General features: G+C 41.6%; 1 protein-coding gene across 4 annotated transcripts; it reads right to left on the bottom strand.

Annotated features, from left to right (window-relative positions):
- Window positions 1-608: 608 nt before the first annotated feature.
- LOC104934146 (abl interactor 1) lies at window positions 609-22,353 on the bottom strand. 4 transcript variants are annotated; one of them, XM_010749733.3, is made up of 11 exons: window positions 22,028-22,350; window positions 16,174-16,341; window positions 12,078-12,254; window positions 8,690-8,704; window positions 7,936-8,042; window positions 7,588-7,728; window positions 6,579-6,679; window positions 6,156-6,371; window positions 4,012-4,101; window positions 1,521-1,706; window positions 609-1,441 (listed from the first exon to the last, which is right to left on the bottom strand). In XM_010749733.3, the coding sequence occupies exons 1-11, from the start codon at window positions 22,142-22,144 to the stop codon at window positions 1,266-1,268; spliced, it is 1,494 nt and encodes a 497-aa protein (XP_010748035.2). In that variant the 5' UTR covers window positions 22,145-22,350; the 3' UTR covers window positions 609-1,265. The 4 variants fall into 4 exon arrangements, with proteins under 4 accessions (XP_010748035.2, XP_010748037.2, XP_010748036.2 ...); XM_010749735.3 differs by lacking the exon at window positions 4,012-4,101 and having other exon boundaries at window positions 22,028-22,353; XM_010749734.3 differs by lacking the exon at window positions 8,690-8,704 and having other exon boundaries at window positions 22,028-22,344.
- Window positions 22,354-22,753: the final 400 nt, after the last annotated feature.

Raw genomic sequence — 22,753 nt, 5'->3', positions numbered from 1 at the left:
TCCAACACAATGTAGAACAACATGGAAAACATACGGGTTAGTCCTTCCTCTGAAACATCTCAGAGCTCTGCTACAGTAGCTGGACAGCATCACCAAATATAATGACATAATCAAAACATAGTCGTGACTGAACAAAGAAAAATAAATGTATACACGGCCACTTTTGCCCAGATTAAGTTAAAATGGCACTGCGAGTGATGAATAAAATGAATATTCAAGTAAAAATAAATGTAAAAAACAAAACAAAACAAAACAATAAAAAATCCGATCTTGGCATCACCTTCACTGACGCTGATGGAAACTCACAGGTGAAACACACTAACTGACAAATGTACTGTACTGGCAGCTTCTCACGTTACAGTTTATATACAAGTTAGAGAACAGAAAAGAAATCCACCAGAAAGAACAAACTGTTTTTCTTTTTTTTTTCCTAATGCATTCTTTACACTCAGTTCACCCTTTACAACAGCGTCCCCACCGATACAGAGCATAGTAAATACACAACTCCAGGTTGCTTTTGTTCCCTCTGAAAACATCTTGTGATTTGGACATCGACAGCATTGAACATTCAGTCGTGTCCTAATGCACTTGTTGATGTTTGTTTGTCCTTTTTTTTTTTTTTTTTTTTTTTGATAAGGTAAGATGAATGTTTTTGAAAGGAGGGAAGGATTGGTCTGCTGGTCTACAGTGCAAATAAAGGGGCAGGAGTGTCTGTGCAGCATTTAATCATAAGAATGCTACTCTGCCTTTCATGAAATCGTAGTAATACTTCACTGTCTAAATCACTGCACGCTGGAAATACTGGATACTTAATACTAAATCTAGATTCCTACGCATTCGTTAAACTATTGATTGTGTGGAATTTCTCGTGAGGCAGTTTTCAAAGTGCTACCGACCGCAGATGTAACAGCGGTAGCAAAAAGGCCTTTATCTCCTCCCTTTTGTCCACAGTGTAAACTAACAGACCCACCGGCTTCCAAAGCTTCAGCACCCTCCTTCTTTGTGCGACTCTTTTTTTTTCTTTTTTTTCTTTTTTTTTTTGAGCACAATAAAACCGTGCAAGCACAAGCCGCCCCCCCCCCCCCCCCCCAAAAATCAAAAAAACCCATTTGTAAATTCATCATGGCACTTCATTCAAAATGGGAGCTGCATGAACTGCAATCGCTGGACTGCATACATCTGTACATGTTCACGTTTTTTTATTTTAATTTTTTTTTTACCTCTGTTCAAAACTGCAGTACTGTTTTGGGTGCTTTTTTTTTTCTTTAGTCAGCATAGTGCATGATCGACTCAACATAGTTTCCTGGAAAGAGTCCGGTGACGCCGTTACAGACGCCTTCGAACCAGCCGTCATCGTTTTTCTTGATTATGTAGATGATGGCCCCTTCCATGAAGGACAGCTCATCCTCCTTGTCCTTGCTGTAGTCATAGATGGCCACAACTGGGAGACATAAAGAGAATCATTAGAAAAATGCAAACTAACGTTAAAGTTGACAGCAGTGGTATTTCCTGTCACTAACCTTTCTCTAAATAAGCCTTGGGTGCCCACTGGGGGTCTCCGTCGGAGTAGGGATCGCTGTAATGAACCACAGCGGCATCCTCTTCCTCGTAGTCCACAGGTGGGGGAGGGGGAGGGGGAGAGGGCTCCTCAAACACACCTATCTCCTCTGGGGGAGGCGGAGGAGGCGGCGCTGGGCTGTCTGTTACTGAAGCAGGACAGGAAGAGCATGAGAAAAGAGAGCAAAGAAAGGGAGTTCACAGATAACGTGTTTGCCGCAACTTTATGAACCTTGTGAAGACCGGTGCAGTAAAAGCTGTAGTAGATGTGCACCAGAGCCTTTTAGAGTCATGACCTTATGGCACCTTCACAGACAACACGTCTGCTTTAAGCATAAAAGAACAATAATAGATAGAAATATTACTGAGGTAACTGGACTGGAGTATACTACTAACAGTACATAATGTTATGAGTTCTTGTCTCCACTGTTTTCATCACACAGTATGCTGTTTCATTTTATTTTTCACAAACATTTGATGACCCCCAGGTTGAACACCACTGCACTAGAGGGCAGCTTAGTGTCATCCTACAGCATCTGCTGCTACGTTTTTATTCAGTTAATTGTTTTATTTTATTTTTCATTTATATTTTCTTAAATCAATCTCTACATGAGGGTCTACATGATGTTTTAAAGCCACACTGCAAGAAATAGAATGTATTATTGCCCTGAAAAAGTCAAATTTAAACATAGTGCCTGTCCTGAAATCAGCCATGTGTTGTTTTTTTTGTAACAAGAATATTTCTCCTCCCCCACAGCCAAGCCACTATCACCAGTAAAACTACAACTACCAGTAGTCCTATTCAGCTATTTAGACAGCATGTTATGTTTTGTTTCAGTTATTGTGCCTCAAAGAGATGTTTATGAATTGTATTTTCAGCATGGCCTCTTCTTAAGAGATTCACACATTTCTGCATTTAAGTTTTGACACTTGACACACTCTGAATGTTCCCTTGAGTCAGCTTTGTGTGACAGAGAAAGTGCGTATTTACGCGTGAAGTCAGTTTGTGTGTTCACACAAGTACGGTGTGGAAAAATGGGTGGATTGGTGTGTAACTGAAAATGCAGTGTTCTCACACAGTCATCAGTCTCATTTGTGCTCCGTTGTGATACAGGAGTCCTCTTGGAGTCTCCCTGCAGGCTTTTACACACAAGTCCAGTGATGAAATAAAAAAAATGCTCCATTTATCTAACTAATTCATAAGCCTGCTTGTGAATTAAACAAACTGAAATACTGCACCAGAGGACTGAATTCAATGCATCCATTCAGTTCTACTCACTTGCATACCTTTTAGATTCACTGGTCTAACAGCTGACTTTAAATCTGTTTAAGCACTGAGAGCTGAAAATGTTTCACTATGTAACAACAGTTGTCTTAGATTTTATTAGCCCAATCCATTACCTCTTTAAAGTCTGTGTAAACACAGCACACATTACATTTAGTGTTTGTAGCTGAGGAAAAAAACATTTGTGTGTGTGTACATGTTTCTAAGTGCTATCCAGTGACAATATATCAGATCATATTTCTTGGCTCATTGTTACAGCGTTTTCACTTGTTAATCGTGGTGTGGCCTCTTTTTGACTGTAGCACTTTTCTTCTTTGTCTGTTCAGTCTGGGTAGATGTTGCTCGTCATACTAAATAGCCAGTTCTTCCCTTATTCACATATCCATCCCTGTTTCTGCTGCTTGAAATGTAAAATGAATCACTTCCTGGCTGCCAGAGGGAAAGACTTTCCAGAAACTGGTTGTTTCAAAGAACAAAGATAAAAGCTTTCATAAAAATGGATACGGGTTTACAATTCCAATTATTGTTTTAAGACCTTAAACCTGGTTTCAGGCAGAATCTTTTCTTTATTTTTTTATTTGACTGTATGACTCATCTCCAGTAGTGTGCTTCGGCTCAGCTTGATGGCAGCCGTCATGACATCTGACCAGACTGATGCAGACAGTCAGATCGCTACACAGCTACACATCTCTCCAGACAGGTGAGTGGGTGAATCAGGACACGGCATCAGGTCACATTTTCTCTCTTCAGTGGACAAACAGCACAGGACACGTGCTTTCAATGATCTGTCACCATGGCAACAGACAGACATCCTACGGGTGGAGGCTCCCATTCAGTCGCCGAATACAGTGCGAGAAAAAGGTGCAGCGAGCCACAGAGGAGAGTGTAAATGTGAGGCGGTGTGTGGTTGTTGAGACAACTTCAGAGCATAAATAAGAGAGAATAAGAGAGTAAGCTTGCATGTATAAAGACCTACGATATGTGAGATATGACTCTGAATCTGTATTGAGATAAATGAGCAGATCTGATGACATTCTGAGGATGTATGTCTACAGGTGAGTGTGTATGTGTGTGTATGTAGTTCTAATAAATAAAATGAATTGTCCTCACGCATGTATATTTTGTTTAATAAGTGTACGTGCATGTCTTTGTATGGATTTTCTACTTACTGCTCTCCTGCATTCTGGCCACAAAGCCGGTCAGAGGGATCTGTGGGGTCAGCTGGACCATTGGAGGAGGAGGCGGAGGAGCCACAGACACTGGAGCAGCAACACCCAGAGGGGCGGACACAGCGGCATAGAGACAGAGAGAGCGATGGAGGTGGTGGACAGGGAGAAAGACAATGACAAGAGAATAGCAAAAAGATGTAGGGGAGGAGATAAAGTCCAGAATCAGGGGAAAAGAAAGAGAGTGGGGGGGAAAGGAAAAACAAAAAGCTTGTGAGTGAGCGAAACGGTGCAGGAAGCATTGCTGAGCAACTCATTTACACATTTCCAATCAGTGTTCTTTTGTGCTGCGTTTTTTCAAGCTGGGCTAAAGAGGCATTCATCTCGATCTGAGAATCTACCTCATCAGCATCTGTTTTAAGTCACAAGCGAAGCTTGTAGCTCACAACAGGTTTCTGCTTCAGTGAAAGAGCTGCGAAGCACCACACGGACTGAAAAACGTGACAGTGGGAAGCTGTGTGCTAGGAATAACAGCCGAGATGTTCAAATTCAAGCATTAACAGGTAGAGCTGCAGCATCTGTATCTGATCTGACTGCTGACTGAATTAAATACTAAATTAGCGTCACATGTTTGGGTCAAGTGCAATATTTAGTTCAACTGCACACTTCATAGAACAGGCTAGCTTTCACTTTATCTCCATCTTCTGCCCCGGACGTGGGGCTTTTTGCTGAATTGTCTTAAAAGGGAGATAAATGAGCAGACAAACAAAGAGAAACACAGCTGTCCTCACTCAAATACATGATGTCACACACACTCACGCCAGGTCTGACTCATAAATCACATGTAATGGAGGGACGTCTGTAATCTCGCCGGGCAGTAATGTCTTATTATTCCGCCCTGCTCACGTCGCTGAGAGGGGCATCCATCCACAGCTACACCGTGAGAAATCAATAAGCTCCCTCATGTACCGGAACTTAGATTTTCACACCGTCAGACATCTATTACATTTATCAGAAAACTTATCATTCACTTTAATTACATTTCAATGAGTAGACATCACGCAGGATCATGTGATGTCCCAGTTTAAGTCCCTGGGTGATGCAGCTCTGCATCATTGTCTCTCTCCTCCCAGACAAGACAGACAGCCTCCTCCTTCTGTGCCAAGGAAGATGCTTGTCCTTTGAGAGAGAAGCCATTAGAGGAGAATGGCTCAGAGTGATGCCTGCCAAAATAAATTTCACTCTTCTGACAGAAAATATGCATATGTCCTGGGTTTCCTCTTGACTCGCAGCTGTTTATGTGTTTCCTTCCCTAAAAATGCAACCTGCCTGCTGGCTTGTCTCTCCTGAATAACAAGCCTTCTCCAGCTGACTAAAGTGATGTCATAACTCAATTCGAAATGCTAATGGACCACTCTGTACAGCAGTGTGAGGTGGGAAGGTTTCAACAACCCTGACTTCAGTTATTATGGCTCGTCACTCATTTTCATTAGCCTCTGGAAAGACTGGCCTATGCATGTTCTCTGAGTAACATGAGTGAGATGTCTCACTATGGGGTGCACGCCTCGCTGCAGACCTCAGAAGCTTTAATCTCATTACGCCAATCTTGATTGGCTGGTGAAACGTGTCTGTCCGCTCCAGGTAGTACCACCTACCTTAAATCGTACGGCACCACGTCATTCAAACACCTCTTCTCACTCGCCCAAGCAAGGAGGGTTGTCTGGTGAGACATCTCACTCATATTACTCAGAGAACCGGGGTTATGTAAATAACCTAAAGTTCTCTTTCATAATATTTCGCTCGATGTCTCAGGAAAGCACAGAATTTGATCTGGTGTGACCGATGAAGCAGAAAAGCTCCATGACAAGGTAGCGCCCAACGACAGAAGCTAAATAAGATCTGTCTGTAAGAAGAGGTGTTTGAATGACGTGGTGCCGTCCGCATGGGCATTTAAGGTTGGTGGTACCACCTGGACTGGACAGACACGTTTCACCAGCCAATCAGGATTGGCGTAATGAGATGAATGCTTCTGAGGTCTGCAGCGAGGCGTGCATCCCATAGTGAGACATCGAGCGATGGTATTTAGCAGTCCAACCACCTGGTAATCTACACCATTTATAACATTATTGATAAATAAAGTATCAAACCTGCGTTCTGTGGGTAGGCAGGGCCTCCATTGATGTGGGGCTGCTGGGAGGAGACGGAGGGTGCGCGGCGGTAGGTGCCGGTGGCCGACACCATGGAAGCCGAGGAGGTGGTGGAGGAGTTGTGACGGGAAATCTGGCGGGAGATAGTGCCGAACTGGGACATGGGTATGGGACCCAAGCCGGGGCCTTGGGGCACTGAGGCCGAGGAGGTCGCCACTGGGGAAGAGAAGAAGGGAGACATCCATGCAGAATGTGAGTCAAAATAATAAGCTGCTGTTGATTTAATATGAGCATTTCTGTTTTACATTAGTCAACACTACAGGTCCTCAGATAATACAAAAAAATCATCTTATCATCTTCTCCTGTAAACAGCAGTGAGTGCACACTGTGATGAGCAGTAAGGTCACAGCTGCTGGGACTCACCTTGCCCCATGCTGGGAGGGGAGGGGGTGGGAACTGCTAGAGGGATACCGACTCCGCTGCCTCCACTGTTCTCCCTGCCGCCACTACCACCACTGCTGCCACTGCAGAGAGACAGAGACAGAGACAGAGAGGTCGAGTCTTCATGGGGATCATTAAAGGACACGTGAGACTAAATTAAATACATGACAGCGTTTGACATCCTATCATTACCCTCCCATGTGTCATAGCAATGTTCTCATCACTGTGGCAACAGATTAACAGTGAATATGCTGTGCTCACTGTCTGACACATTCGCAAATGAGCACTGGGTACAAGTCTGGGAGCACGCAGTCACATGTGCAGTCACACGGTGTAACAAAAACAGAGCCGAGGCTTGTTTGGGATGTAGTGAGGAGAACTTTTGAGGTGTGAACATATCACACCTCAAAAGATCAAGCTAATGGAGTAATGTTAGACTTTGCCTTTAGATGCTGAATTGGACATGTGAACATGAATAAATGCACTGCTTTGAATTCGAAACATTTGTTTTCATCATAAGCGAGCACGGATGAGACCTAGTGTCATAGCTTTAGTGAACAACCTTTGCAAAGGAGACAATATTTTATTTATTTTAAGCAAACATGGTCTTCATTTTAGGAAGCACTCTCACACTGACACCATTTTTTGTTAACGATAAGCAGGTATAATGGATGTGTCACACACAGCTCTGTAGTAAAAGCATGGCTATGAAGTGCTAAATCGAGGCCCCTTTTATTCATACTGACTGAAAAATAAACGCCTTTGTCTTGCTGCAAAGTTCAAATTTTGAGGAGACTGTATGAAAATGGCTAGGCTGCTCATTAAACATGAAAGTAACCGCTATGAGCCGTATCTCTTTAGTGAATTCTGGTTTAATGTGAGTTGTAATGAGTAACAAAATGACTCTAATCTGGTTTAAGTGATCAGATTATCTGCAGTGAATCTGCTTTACATTCACACCTGGACTAAAAGAAGAGAGCGTCTATGTTACCTGTGTGTCCTGGGCCTCTGGTTGAGCGAGGCTGTGCGTGCAGGGCTGTGCTGGCTGCCCAGTCTGGCCGGGCTTGTCATGTAGTCATTGGGCACCACTGGAGGTTTCACTGGCTCCAGGGTCTTGTATGGAGTGTTCCGCCTGGATACAGATAAACACAGCCAAAGAGAGCACAGTTCATTCTAAATGTTTTCATGATGTGAAAGTACTTTAAGCTTTTACAGACACTGTTTATGGAACCACGGTCAGGTGGTCCTGATGTTATAAACAACCATTGTAAAATGTTATTAAAGGTAGAATGGCATAATGGAACCACAAAAAACTACGATTATAGCTGTTAGCTCTTACCCCAGGGTACCACGACCAGCCATGGGTGGGCTTGGGGGCTTCTGTGTGGGTGGGTTGGTCCTGGAAAGCGTCCCTCCTCCTCGTCCTGCCGCATTGTTCCCATGTTGCTAGAGGAGCAAAGACAGGTTAAATCTTTAGCTTTTGTGTAATCTGATTAGCTCACCAGTGTTTCCCCTGCCAATAAATATTAGGCTGAGGATTCACTTAATCTTACAATGACTAAGCAAAACTTGAATTACTTTTCGAATGAGCGTCTCATCTTTAGTTCATTCATCATTTTTTTGGAGAAACACTGGCATGAAGTTCTTTTCTGTCCACTGACAAATACAGAGAGATGAAAGAGGACAGAAAGCAGGTGACTGGCTGCTTTTGTTGGCCTAAAATATAAAATGTATATAGATCTCCTGTTACCATTGTACAACATCTAGTGTAACATATACATATTAAGTTGTACCTACAGTATTTCACTCCAGGTTTATACTCATGTTATACTGAAAAGTTGGATCAATGACAACTGGTGACCGTGTGAATATAACAGTTAACAAGCAACAAGACATGAAAATATTCTAATGTGTAATGATACTGCTGTGTTCACTGTAATAAATTATGAAAACTTTACCGTGTCATCAAAATATTGAATTTTCATACATGTTTTTACAAATGAGAGACAGTTTTAATGAGTATATGGATACCTTGAATGGTTGGAGATGTATCAATACAAGACAAAAAGAAGAGAAAGACAACCATCTCTTACCTTGGCCTTAAGCCACTGAGTGCAAGCAGGCAAAAAAGGGAAGACAGAAAACAATGCTCATTGGTTAATGGTTAAAAAAGTGACTTTAGAGAGAGCAGGTGTGAAAAGCCGACATTTAACCTCCAAGAATACATTTTATATAAAGGATATAAAGTTGAAAGGACCTCAAGAAGAAAAAGAAAGAAGACAATAGTGAAAGGGAGTAGCATATTTAAGAGACTAAGAAAAGGACATGTTAGTGTAAAAATAAGTCTATGAGCCGCTCATGAGGGCTCGAGTGGTTTGAATCGATCAGCCGGCCAAGTGGCCAACACACTCACACAAAATAAAGGGCTGAAAGTGGAACTGTGTTCGATTAGAAGTCCTATTCCCTGAATTACAGCGATGAGTAATGATCATGTTACACAGCTGCATCCTCTCCAGATTGTTAATAATAAGATATAATGAAGAAAGCTTATATAGTTAAACATACAGCATACTGCATTAAGCCAAATACTCATTCTCTTACTGACGTAATATAATGTTATTTTTTGGTAACATTAATAGGTTTTATCCAGGCAGCCTGTGTCTTTTAAATGAAGCCTATGTGGAAGTGCCAAAAGATGCAGTTCCTCAAATGGCCACTTGAGGCTGGCTACAGAACATCTCCATAAGCCCCCATATTAAAATGCCCAACTTCACAGCAGAAATAAACATGTTTACAGCCTAGTACAGTTTAGGTCTCTACAGCTAATTTCTCTTGTTTATGACAACTGTACTGAGTCTACATTTCTATTTAAAATTATAAGCATACTCAAATTATATTAAAGCTTAAAGTTATCCGTAATTAACAGCAGGCTGCTTTGATTGACAGGTGGGTGCTGTTTCAGATTCAGCCCACCTAAGGTTCGCTGATGATCCACGCCTTTACTGACTATGAGATTAGCAGAAGAGGCAGGACTACCAAAATGGTGGCAGCCACAGATTTTGAGCTTTAAAACAGCTCTTCGGAAACCTGTGGGTGATGTCATTCTTTAGACTGTCTGTGGTTTTATCACATTTAGGGCTGAAGCTGACAAAATAAAAGCAGTTACTTTATAGAAGCCAGCAACAGATTATTTTTGGTAAAAAACAAAGCAAAAAACTTAAATTGATTATCAAAATTATTGGTAATTCATTTTCATACAATTAGGTAATTACAGTAATTAATTCAACATTTATTTCAATATTTATATGTCATGTACTCTATGTATGTTAGAATAACCTCTGACACAACTGCCTGCCAGAGATGAAACACACATCAAACAACCCAACATAGGTTGCAGAGGAAGAAATAACTTCCTTTTGTTCAACTTTGTGATCAAAAGTTTAAAAATAGGAGCAGAGAAAAGTGAAACCACCACTGCACAACTCCGGATCAAAGAATACTCAGTGAAACTCCTTATCGACCCTGTTTGTGTGCCTGTGAGTCTATTCTGTGAGCCTCGGTGTCTAGACTTGTATTACAGACTGTAATCAGAATGAGAATCACTTTAAGCGCTAGACACACTAGAAATAATGAGAAGTGCTGAGCTACATGCAGCTGTGCTGAGGTTTTAGGTGTTGCAGTGCAAGAGGAGAAAAAAAAAACCTAAGCAATAAAACACAATGGTCATAAATAACAGCGGTGAGGTGTTCAGAGCATCGGAGTGGTTGCACTGTGGCTGAAACTATCTGTCACCCCGGTAACTGGCAGTAATGCCAATAAAGGCTGTTATAGCAGAGGAGTGAGCACAGTCATCCGTAAATGTGTGAATGGGTCTTTCCATTGCTCAAGTCTTGAGTTCGCATGCTTATGTGGATGAAAGGCAGAGGGGTGGTGATCACGCCCTTACCGCTCAAGGAAATCCACCACAGCCAGGAGCAAATAGGCTGGAGTGGATGGAGTGCCAATAAGCTGCGATTTCCCACACAGTATGAACACATCACAAACACACAAACACACCCACACATGTGCATTAATACACTTTCCAGAACACTGTGCAGGTCTACCTAGTGTCTGTTGCAGGAGAGTGCATGAAATGTTATCAATCCTTCTGAATTATTCACAAATGTGTGTGTGTGAGAGAGAAAATGTTCTGGGGGAGAAATATGATATACATATAGATATACATTTCTGTCTACACCGAGCCAGACAAATGTATATCCATGAATGAAAATGTAGCTGCTACACACACACACACACACACACACACACACACACACACACACACACACACACACACACAGAGTCAGACAGAGAATTCAAAATGAACCGGTAACCACAGAGTCTTCAAACCCCAGGATCTTTTCTCCTTGCTAAAATAATAATCTATCCTTTATTAAAACTAAACTAAACCATAACTGAATTAAAGATGCTCCCCACACACACCCCATAAGCTGCTTGTACTTTGCAGGTATATTTAAACAGGGGAAAAAAAGGGCTGCATATTTTTCAGCATCTATACCGATCTGCATTGATTTCGCCAGAAATCCATCATTTGCAGCATCCATGAACGATGCTTTATTTGCATGGTGCGCCGTGCCAAATCTGTCTCAGAGTGAGCCAGCACTCAGTGGCGGAAACACTAGCTTTTGAATTTGAATCAGCGGATGTTTGAAAATCAGTGGACGGCCACTATCTCGACAGAGGCAGACAGGGATGAAGAGGCCGACTCAAAACGCTCTGCGGAAATGTGTGACACCAGCAATCAATGCACACAACTGTGTGCACACACAAATGTTATATAAAAGAGGAAGAAGAAGAAGAAGAGAAGGGAGCCGGTTCATGTGGAGAGAGAATAAAAAATTGAAGAATGAGTCGGAAAAGGGGCTGAAAGAATATTTTCCCACAGTTCAATAGGGGATGGAGTGAGCAGCACTTGGCCAAGATGTCTCTCTCTCTCTCTTGCTCACACTCACATACACGCAAACACAAACTCTTCCAATAACGTCCAGCTGAGGAAGTTGTTACTGGGCATGAACAAAAGCTCTGACGAGCAAAGCTCTTTAAGCTCCTGTCAGCCACCAAGCTAGATTCTTGTTCTTGGACGAGTGCTTGTCACGTTCTGTGTTTCTGTATTTAATTAACTAAAAGGGCAGCGTATTGATCAGCTTGCAGTGTGAGTGTGATGTGATGTGATGTGTGTGAGTGAATTATGAAAGAAGATTGTCACTTTGTTCCCGTGAAGGTGTCAGGTGTGAAGTACGTTTGTTTTCCTGTCTAGCAGAATTGATTAACACTGAAAATCAAGATGATATGTTGAAGTAATGACTTTAAAGCTCTTGGTAATAAGTAAATAAACGCACTGAGATTAACTAAAATCTTTAAGCTTTGTTTATACCGAAACTATGATGGATGGATTTATTTTGACATAATGACCCTTCTTACTTTGACGCCGTGTCCCACATCATCCAGCAGCGTGTAGTCGATGGGCTTTCGAATGTAGCGCACCGGCCGCTCCATGTTGCCCGGGGCGATGATCTTGTGGGTGCGAGAGGTGTTCTTATTTGTGGTTAGGATGCCGATCTCTCGACGTGCCACTTTCTCCTTATGAATGTCCACCGTCTGCAGGAGAGAGAAATGAAGGAGGACATGAATGGTGAGGAACAACAAATTCTTAAAATGTCTTCTCTTCACTCAAAAGTTGCCTTTATTTTAGACAGATTATTAGAGACAATGTGATTCTGATTTACCCTCAGACATTGGATCATATTTTTACACTGCAGTGCCTGTTACAGTAATTTGCTTTTGAAGCAAACCCGAAACTTTGTTTTTCACGTTAAAAGCCTCCCAGGAGCTCAGGGGGCATAATCATCTCATTTCCTTTCTCTTCACTGGAGGGATTTTATTAGAAATTCCTCTAAAAAGCAAAGTATTTCTGAAGTTAAAGTGGCTACAGCAGGAACAACAAGGCCATGCTTTAAATAAGGACACCTGTGGTGTCCCTTATTTGAAGCCTCATCCTCTTCTTCTTATTTCATGCTGTCAATCTTTCTATTTAAGCATATTTACTGTTATTTGAAATCCGGTGATGATTTGAGTGCCAGATTCTAGTTGAGAATTTTGCAAAAACAATTGTTGCCTGTGCACAAAAATGTGTACTCATTACCTGCTACACTCTTGACCCTTTCAGCCCATGTTTTGTGATATCTAATTATCTAATTGTTTGTGTATGAACAATAGAAAGCAGCAAAATGAACATATATTCATATAGAAAAGATAATCACGTTTTTTGAATTTCAGCCATTGGATTCCTCTGGTTTTTAAATCCCCAGTCCTCCCCGCTGCTTATACACACACTCTACGTTCAGCCTTTGAACTCCTGCTGACCCATTATTCGGCCTACACCCTGGGGCCTATGTGACGTAGCTCCCCTTTAAGCCCTCGCACCAGGAGTAATTGGAAATACCAGTGACCTCCATCTCTTCTGCGATTACAGTCATCATCGCTCACAGCACCCATTCACAACGGGAGCCATACGGACGGGCCTTCAACTTATGAATGATAGATGGACCTGGAAGGAGTGAGGGATGAAAGGAGGGAGGGAAATCTGAACGTAACATGGAGACGAAGAATGAGGGAGGATGGACAGCTTCATCTGTGGAATACGAGGTCACGCTTGGGAGAAGAGTGCTGACAGGTTGTAAATAATGTTCTGCATCAGTGCATACTAGTAAGAGACTAATTATACACATATGTGTGAGTGTGTGTGTGCATAGTAGATGTGTGCCCGTATGTGTGTACGAGACCCACACAGCAACAAGGTCACACATCAATCTCCACTCAGACATCTCATCCAGTCGACCTGACAGCTCCACTGCTGCGACCGGCTCTCTCTCTTTCTCTCTTGTAGAACCCAACTGATCGGTGTTGTGAAGTTAACCCGTGAATGGCGCTCCCTCCTGCTGTGAAATCCTCTCCCTGCGACTGACGTGAAGTCTGCGCTCTACATGTGAGAGATATATATAGAGAGCACGCCGGGCTTTCTTTTTTTTAGGAGAGGAAACTGAAGCGACACGCCCAGCTTCATTTGGGAAGTAAGAGAGATCCGCCTATTTCCTGTCAGTGATAGGCGGGTAGAGGTGGAGTGCAGATTAGAGAAAGTGAGAGCAGAACTCAGAGGCACAAAGAGGCACAAACAGCTATAGATAGGCAAGATAGAGAGAGGAAATGTGTAAAACCATGATGATGAAAGTAAGTGCTGAGATGGTGCTGAGAAAATGCCACTGTACTAAACAACAAATGCTGTCAAAGCCCATCTCCTGTCTATACTGTGATACCATTAATAAGCCATCAAAACTGAAGCAGCAGGCAACAAGCATTCCCACATCTGTAGGTGAAGGACCCTGTCAGCTTCATTTCCTGTACACACCACGAAAATTAGTAACATCTATATACATAACTACAGTTACCAAAACAATGTCGACAGGCGTCTGTCTGCCCTTCCTGTATTCGCTCGATCTCATTTTCTTTTGTAATCTCAAACTCTAATAAACATCTGGCTGTCTGCTCACCCTCTGCAGTGTGTTTCTAAGAGCAGATGGTACATCTGGGATTTTCACTGCTGGATCGAGATAGTAGTTTCTGCCTAATAAATCTCCATTTTAGCAAATTATTAGTCCTTATAGTGCGGTCGAACTGAGTTGTACATTTGTTTTACTCTTGTTGAAGTGTCGTTGGCAAGAGGAAAATATGATGATGTAGTCTGCATGGAGATTGCAAGGCGTGTCAGCAGATGTGTGTGAGTTCATACATTGGTGATCTCATGTGTGGCTCGGTAACAAGTCTGCAAGTTCAGACACTTCTACAGTGGACACACTATTCTGGAGTTATGAATGAAACCTCCAAAGTGTCATTTATGCGTCATTATTAGTTTTTGATGTAATTATAGGTACATTACGCACTCTGATGATGACAACTGAGAAAAAAGGAACAGATGAATCAGAAAGCAAACAGGAGACTCACTTATGTTTTGGATCACAACAGAATCTCTGGGTTGGGTTAAGACGCCATAACTGAACACATTATTATTATTATGAACACACACATATATTTAGGCGCAAACATTCAATGTAACTGAGCAGAAATGGGCTGCACCAGCCCTGCCTCGATTAAGCACCTGTTGTTTTGCATTTAGGTAGCAGCATTTTTTTGTGCATCCTCTGCTGTGGGCTTTTAAATCTTGCAGACATGGGACTTGGATTTGGCAAACATATTTGGCTACCTTCTCTTCTAATCCCTTTTTAACTCTTTCAAGTCGAGATAAACACCGGGCACAAGTTTAAATTTCTTGGCTACATCACCGCTAGAATATTAAATCAAAGCCCTGGGGACATACTTGTACAAGATGTGTGTAAAATAAATTAACTTTAATCTAGATTCAAACTATTTGATGTGCCTGAGATATGTACTTCGAGACAGCTACATTCTGGGACATGGATCTTCATATGATAGTGCCTTTGTTATATTTTTATGCTCTCAGGTCTATTGGACATTGGATTGCCCTTCATAAAGCCTTCATTACGTCAGCTTGGTTGACTTAGGGTGGACATAGGGCCTGTGGAGTACAGCGGGAGCTGAAAATGCTAACCAGGCGAAAGAGCTGGCGTCGGGATTTCACTTCATCCCTGACAGGCTTAATGAAGCACACAGGGAGGCGATGGGGGACATTCACTGGCTGACAGGCAGGGTGGCCGCATGAAGCGCACAGAGAGATAGGACTGCTGATGAAGCAAGAGGGACTGAAGAGGGGCTGTAGAGAGTTTGGCAGCTCCAGCAGGATCCATGAACCTGCTGTATCTGCCTGTCTTCAAAATGTCACTGTGCGTTATGGCACAGGATAATACCAGTGGGTTTGGACTTCATTGTACTTGAAGTTTAATCTTCAAATGAAAATCCTCAAAACCACAGTCTCATCCACCAATATTTCTCTTTAGGATATAGAAGATAGCAACAGTTTGTCAATGAGACTCATGTCTTCCTGCAAATGTTTCACATTTAAAGCCGGCCTCCCTCCCCTTCCGCCTAAAGGGAGGGATTGTAAGCTGTAAGTGATCGGGCTTCTTATATTCTGAAACATCTGTGCAGGAAATGTTGAGTTTCACTGACAGCAGTTTAGCGTTGAGAAAAAGAGCACAGTAGAAATAATTAGTCAATGAAAATAGTATTTTTGTATTTCAGTATTTAAAAACTGGTGATGAGTCAGACATGACTGCAGTGGAAATGTATTATCATAGATTTATCAATATACATTTAAGGAGTTTTGAGTTTGTATTAATGTCAAACAGAGAAGAAGATCAGAAAAAATGGAAATATCTGACTAAAATATGATAATATAACCTAATACAGGCCTGTTTAAAACAACAGCTTTGTTCTCTCTGTAGATTAGATAAATAAAGGCCCTGGGTATTATGCATTTACATAAATACATACATTTATGCATGTATGAAGTGTTTGTATGTGTATCTTGTCAGGCTGTGTGTACCTGGGAGATGTGGTTGATGGAGGACTCCATGCGTCGTAGTTGTGAAGCCTGGATGTCCAGCAGCTGCAGCACATTGTTAGCTAAGGCATTGATCTGGTAGGCCACGCTGGCCAGAGACTGGGTGGTGTAGGCCTTGGTCTCTTCCAGGGCCTTCTTCTTGTCTTGAGCCTGGCAGAGAGAGGAAGGAGGGACAAAGAGGAGGAGACAACATAAGTCAGAACAATAAGTGGAAGGATGTATGTGTGAATGAAATGGAGGAGTTGGCAGAGAGAAATAAGGTATAAGCCTAAGCGGAAATGCTGCGCTCTCATTGTTACTCTCTTGTCAGTATGTATGAGCGGCGAGAGAGGGCAGCTTTCTGCAGCGAGGGAGCTCTGTTTGACAGGACCATTCGTTCTCAAACGTTTTAAGAGCTGAGGGAAGGTAAACAAGAGTTTATGATCCGCAAAGGGGAACGTCTTCGTGGATGCAAAGCAGCCTGGAATTGGGCAACAATAACTTCCGAATAACTCTGACGGACGACATGGGACAGGTGCATGGTGGGAGTTGAGACCACTGAGCAAGAATGCCAAGACATTTCTTAGGATCCCAAATCTCCACCCGGCTGCGCAAACCATCTGTTTCTGGATGCCTTTAAATAGCGAAGGGACTGAATAGACATATTTATAGTTTGGAAAGAAAAACAGGGACAATGCAGTCACTAGGACCGGTCCAGTAGGAGACTACCAGTCTTTGGCTGGACACTGGAAGCCAGATTTCAACTAGTTTCAATTCAGTGTGTACAGTGTCAAGATTGATAAATGCCTACCACAAGCTGTCATCGTTTGTGTGCAACAAAACACACAAAGTTGCTCAATTCCCAATTATGAAATAGTCAAACAAGCTGTTTCACATCCTACGTCAAAGTATGACTTGAGTTATTCATAAAGCCTCATGGAGCACGGAGCTGACCTTTAAAAAAAAAAAAGTTGTAAAGAGCTGTAACTCTGTACTACCACACTATTTGTTTTCAGCTGTGAGCCGTGAGAAACAACCAGTGAGCCCTGGTCAGAACCTTAATATGAATCCTGGACTGGATGGGAAGCCAACGTAGAGCCGATAAGATGGGTGTGACATGAGTTGTTCTTCTGGACCTGTTCAACAGCAGCGTTCTGGACCGGTTATAGATGCTCCAGAGACACCATATATTATTATTTTATATGTATAATAAGCTTATTTACTTTTTTGCTGAGAGTTAAATGAGTAGATCGATATCGTTCTAATTTCTTTGCATTAAGTTTGATGCCAGGACATTGCTTAGCATATAAACTTCTCCAAAGTTAAAAAATATTCTTACTCATCAGAACCTGTAACGTTCACTTATTAACACGTTGCCGCTTGCTAGGAGATGTTTGCTTAAACAGAAATGTAAAAACAATAAGTGTGTGTTTTACAGGAAGTGACATGCTGATCTGAAACATCTGAGCTACCTGTTTCCCCCGTTTCCTGTCTTTATGTTAGATGAGCTAATAATTTCTCGTCTCTAGTTTCACGCGTAATGGACAGATGGTGAATGGCATCAGTTTACTCATCTAACTCCAACAGAGAAAGTGAAGGGTGTCATGTTTAATCTGTTGCTGTATCTTAAACTGTTCAGTCACTATGATTATTTTGTGCTTACTCTTACAGCTATAATCTGGAACCCTATAAATGCTGCGTCAGTGCCACAAAGGCATCAGCTATGATTTAGCAGCTGTTACCAAACAACAATTTTGTATGTGTGTGTGTGTGTGCGTGTGGTAGCAGGAGGCTAACATCTTGCACCATGACACCACTTTTCAACAGGACCACCTGCTACCTTGCGAGCCACCTGCGGCACCAATATCTGTTGCAGATGTCTGGCAGGACCTGCAGGTTGGCCCGTCCCCACGCAGATCATTGACTGCCAGTTTGTAAAACACAGAGTCAGAGGAGAATACACTGCTGGCCTACTCAGCATTATCACAGACACGGGAACCGGTCGCCATACCTGAGCTTGGAAAACGCTGACTTGTGTTTCCAAGGACATGCAAAGACATTTTACTATTCTCATGAGACACGAACACACAAAGAAAGAAAAAGAAAATACAAAAAAACTCAGACAACATTAGACATATGCAGATATACACTTATCTTTAACAGAGTGTAATGAATTAATGAGAGGAAGACTGAAGAAGAAAACGTGTGAACTGGGATTTAAAGAGAGGTTAAGACTCTGTATCAAACTAATTAAAAGAAGTCTGAAAATATCCTGCATAGAAAACCCATGGCAATAATAGCCTACATATCCCTAATATGCACCATTCATAATGGATCTCTCACTATCTTACTCGCTTTCTCCTGCTTTGAGATATTATGTTTCATATTCAACTTATAAAAGTCTTTTTGTGAGGGCTCCACTTAGATTTTCTTTTTTGTTAAACGTCAGACTCAACCTTAACAACGCGCTAAAATAAACCAATTTCTAGGTGCCATATCGTACTGAACACCAGGTCTGACATATCACTAACCTCATGAGTCATGAAAGAAACAGCCATGAGTCAGAGGGGTATCATGTGAGCTGCCCTGCGGGGCGAATTTGTCAGGGTCAGCATCAGGCAAATATTAAGTAGATTCATGAGCTCTTATCTAGCACCCGTTTGTTCACACATCCTTCAGACAGAAGGAAAAATTTTTTAAAAGTAACACTGATATCAACTGATCTGTTCAAAAAACAATGAAGTGACACTCAAAGATATTGACAGGCACTTTGTGGATTAGATATGCAAACTACATGCTGGACCAGAATGAAGAAAGTATTTAAAGATGAAGCATTTTACAAACTAAGAGCTGTCTACAAACAGATAGTAGTAAAGGCCCAAAACAGCTTTGATATCATCCAAAGAGTTGCTATTTTAGCACACAGAGCTAAGAAAGGTAGTAACAAAACTGCTTTCATGCCATCAGTCATTCTGTAGGCGACAAATCTCTCTATTTCTTTTCCAGCACCACAGAGTAGGTTTACACACCAGTATTGTGTTTCATGCAGTTTTGTTACTGGTATTGTGAAATACAAAAACTGCATTTCTAAACTGTCTTCCTCGGAGGATTACACAGATCTGTGTTACATCAAGAGCAGCAGATATCAGGCTATTAGACCTCTATGACAGTACGTGACTAAAAAGATTTGATTTGGTTAGCCACTAAGAGCAATAACCTAAATTCAGAAATGTATTCAGAAACAACCACAGTTACTGCACACAAGCTATTTGGCCTGCACAGCCACTTTACTCTTAATTCCCTGTTGTGTTTGTCAAATGTGTTTACAGTAGATGCATGCAGGATTCGAACTAATGTCCCTGAAGAAATCGTCGTTCAGGAGAAGCTGCATGCATTCATCTTCATATTTCAGGCAGTAACTGCAGTAGAAAATGGAAGTACATTACATGACTCTGAAAAGCATCCTGCATCCACTTCTCATCAACGCCTTCAAAAAGGAGCCTGAGGAGCATTTGTGGATAATACGGTGTGCTATAAACTGCATCGCTTAATTTTCTCAAAGCATAAAGAGCTCTCTGTTTGCTTATAATTGGATATTTTGATGGCACTTAAACCTGACAAATCTTCTATGACTTAAATGGCGGTTCAAATGTCTTGGGCTATTGTGCATGAAAGTATTCATCATTGTCTTTGTCTCATACGGCCATACATAAATGGATCCAACAACAATGGAGGTAATAAATCTTATTTGAATGATGAAAGCTATTATGAATACAAAAAATAAAACATAACCACAGTGCATTCTGGGCATTACATCATGTGACACATTCAAAAAAAAAAGGAAATGACAGTATAATTATTGGTTATATAACATGTTGGGTTACAGAAAGAAGTAATATGATGCAAACATGTGGTGACCATAAGAATGTACATTGATTTAAGAAGCTATGATTGAAATATATACATGTTTTTTTCTTATTATCCACAAACACACACCTGCTTTGTCTGTTGCTCATTTTCACGCAGTATGGCACAACAACATTTCCATCACGTCAGGGTGTTTTTTTTTATTGATCAACTGGTATGTGCAGGACACATCAGTCACATGTCAAATTCAGATTTAAGCATGTCTGCTGCCAATCTGCATCTCACGTGTGTGCTTTGTCATCTCCCATCGCATGACTTTCAAACTGATTATCCATGAGCGTCTTAAAAATCTGAACAAAATGTGGAGTTAGGGTTCAGGAGGTACAATTTCCTATCCTTGCCAGATTGTTCTTAAGAAGATTAAGTCTGCCAAAATCATCCTTTAGTGTCCACACAAGAAAACAAATGACATTTAAACATCCCCGAGCAAAATTCTCAGATAGCATTCTGAACATTAATACTGAGGTGAGCACACTCCGGCGTGTGCTTGTCAAAATGTAATTGTCCATTCAAGCAGTGTAACCTACATTGCATTTCGGGTGACAAAGTGATCATCTGACGTGTTATTACAGCATAACTGTGGGCTCTCTCTCAGCACCACAGTCCAAAAAATAAATAAAAACATGCTGTAGCACAGTTAGGCTTCTGGTGTGTGTCTGTACTACGCTATTCATACCAGACCAAGATCAACCTAGTGATGGTTTTCGTTGGCAGCTCACACACACACACTCCCGCCCACATTTACTGAGTAGTGTGTCACCACAGCAAAGTAAGGTTAGAAATCCCCCACGTTGTTTTCATATTTTATACAAATTGGACCATGGATCATTCCCAATCTGAGAAAAAAATATGCATTGCATGAATGCTAATCAATAAAAACTTCTGCACTGATTTCACATTTAGTCTGTAGATGCAAAAAAAAAACAAACAAACATGCAGGCACACCTAACAATAACCTGCACTGTGCATTTGACTACAAGCAAATGATCCATGGACATGCCCTGATGCCATGTTTGAAGCACTGGAGCGGACACATGATACCTGCATCATGCTTAGCTTGACCACACATCCACAGCCTTACATGACTTGTGTTTTTCCCTCTAAGTCTTTAAGGACTTGGCCTACATAATGGTATCCATTAATAAAGCAACCTCGTGGATGAGAGATGCTCGGAGCCTTAATGGCTAATAGGAAAGGACTAAATAGCTCATTTCAAATCATTATGACAGTCCTGGTGAGTCGGGTGTTTTAACTCAATGTGACACAGTTATAGTGAGTTTATAGTGACTAAGCGTTTATTGGTATTTCACCAATTATTGTTCGGGGATAATAACATGCACAAAATATTCCTAAGCACTTTGCTAATGTTTTAGCTTTTACATTTTAGATGAGTAAAATCTCTTTATAGATTTTTTTTGCCTTTTTTTTTTTTTAACCCCTTTAAACACTGTTATGTGGCCCAAACGTGTGGCGCCTCTTTGATTTAAGTCATATAAAAATATATATATATTTAAGGCTAATGTGAAAATGTATTTTAAAAAACAGGGGCCGATATTATATTGTGTCACCTATCAGTGACAAACCACTTGGTCATAACAACGACACACCCTCTAAACCCCCCAGCGGCTCTCTACACATCGAGTGTCGCCTTTAAACGAGGGCAAACGAGGCTCCGGTAAACCGGCCAGAACCAGAAAATGACGAAATACAGCCATGCCTGACATACACGGCACCGGGCCGCCTCCAAATCGTTTCACCGGGGGGGGAAAAAAAGGCCACTCCGTGTAAGCTAGCGGTTTTTAAGGATCCCTCTCGATGCGGCCAGCATTTCCTGTCCCTGTGGTTTCACTCACTCCTGCTACGGCACCGCAGACACGACGGAGATAACGGACGAATTCGCCGAATTTAACGGCCGTTCGGGAGCTCTTACCTGAACATAATTGTTTTCACAGTATTCCGCAACCCGGGACAGGTTCTGGTAGCTTTCCACAAGAGCTCTTTTACCGGCAGGGATTTCCTCCTCTAATAGCATTTGTAGCTCTGCCATCTTACATCCCTTTGCATTTCTCTCCTCTCTGTCCTTTTCACTGAGGCGAGGCGGTGATGCTGTGCCGTGTTGCTGAGAGAGGGGCTCCCCCGCCTGGCATTGTGGGGCCGCTGGCCTCCGATTCACAACAGCCCGTGACAAATGGCAGCTACGTAATAAACGACGGCCGGTGATTGGCTGAGAGGTCGAGGCAGAAGAGCAGTGGACCAATGATATTTGCCCGTGATGACGTTTAAGATCATAACAGAACATTCTTTACAATAATATTAGCAATAATCATTTTATTGATGATAGTAGTGGTAATAAAAGCCATAGAAAATAGACTGTGTTTCTGTTTCTGTGCCATAAAATAATAATTATTAAACGATAATATTAATAGTAGTAATAATTACACTGAATACAGACCATTCTTATTTATTTATGTATATACATTTCTTCCTCCCTTTTTTTATTTTTCCCTGAAAGACAACACAAAAATGCACACATAAATTCATTAAATTAAAATATAAAATCACAGCAATCACAACAAATCACACGCAGACAAAGCAGCTAAACAACTATCATCAACATTAACAATCATATTCGTCACCTTAACAGCAATCATTACTA

Source organism: Larimichthys crocea, chromosome X (genome assembly GCF_000972845.2).
Source record: "Larimichthys crocea isolate SSNF chromosome X, L_crocea_2.0, whole genome shotgun sequence".
Classification (NCBI taxonomy): Eukaryota; Metazoa; Chordata; class Actinopteri; family Sciaenidae; genus Larimichthys; species Larimichthys crocea.
Note: the sequence above shows the minus strand (reverse complement) of the source record. Positions and strands in the feature narration are given on the sequence as shown.

Excerpts from the sequence above, each read along its gene's own strand:
- LOC104934146 (XM_010749733.3), bottom strand. The coding sequence starts at position 22,144 with ATGGCAGAGCTACAAATGCTATTAGAGGAGGAAATCCCTGCCGGTAAA. Across the intron at positions 12,255-16,173 it reads CCATCAACCACATCTCCCAG|ACGGTGGACATTCATAAGGA; the intron begins GTACACACAGCC and ends TCTCTCCTGCAG. Across the intron at positions 6,680-7,587 it reads CAGAGGCCCAGGACACACAG|TGGCAGCAGTGGTGGTAGTG; the intron begins GTAACATAGACG and ends GTCTCTCTGCAG.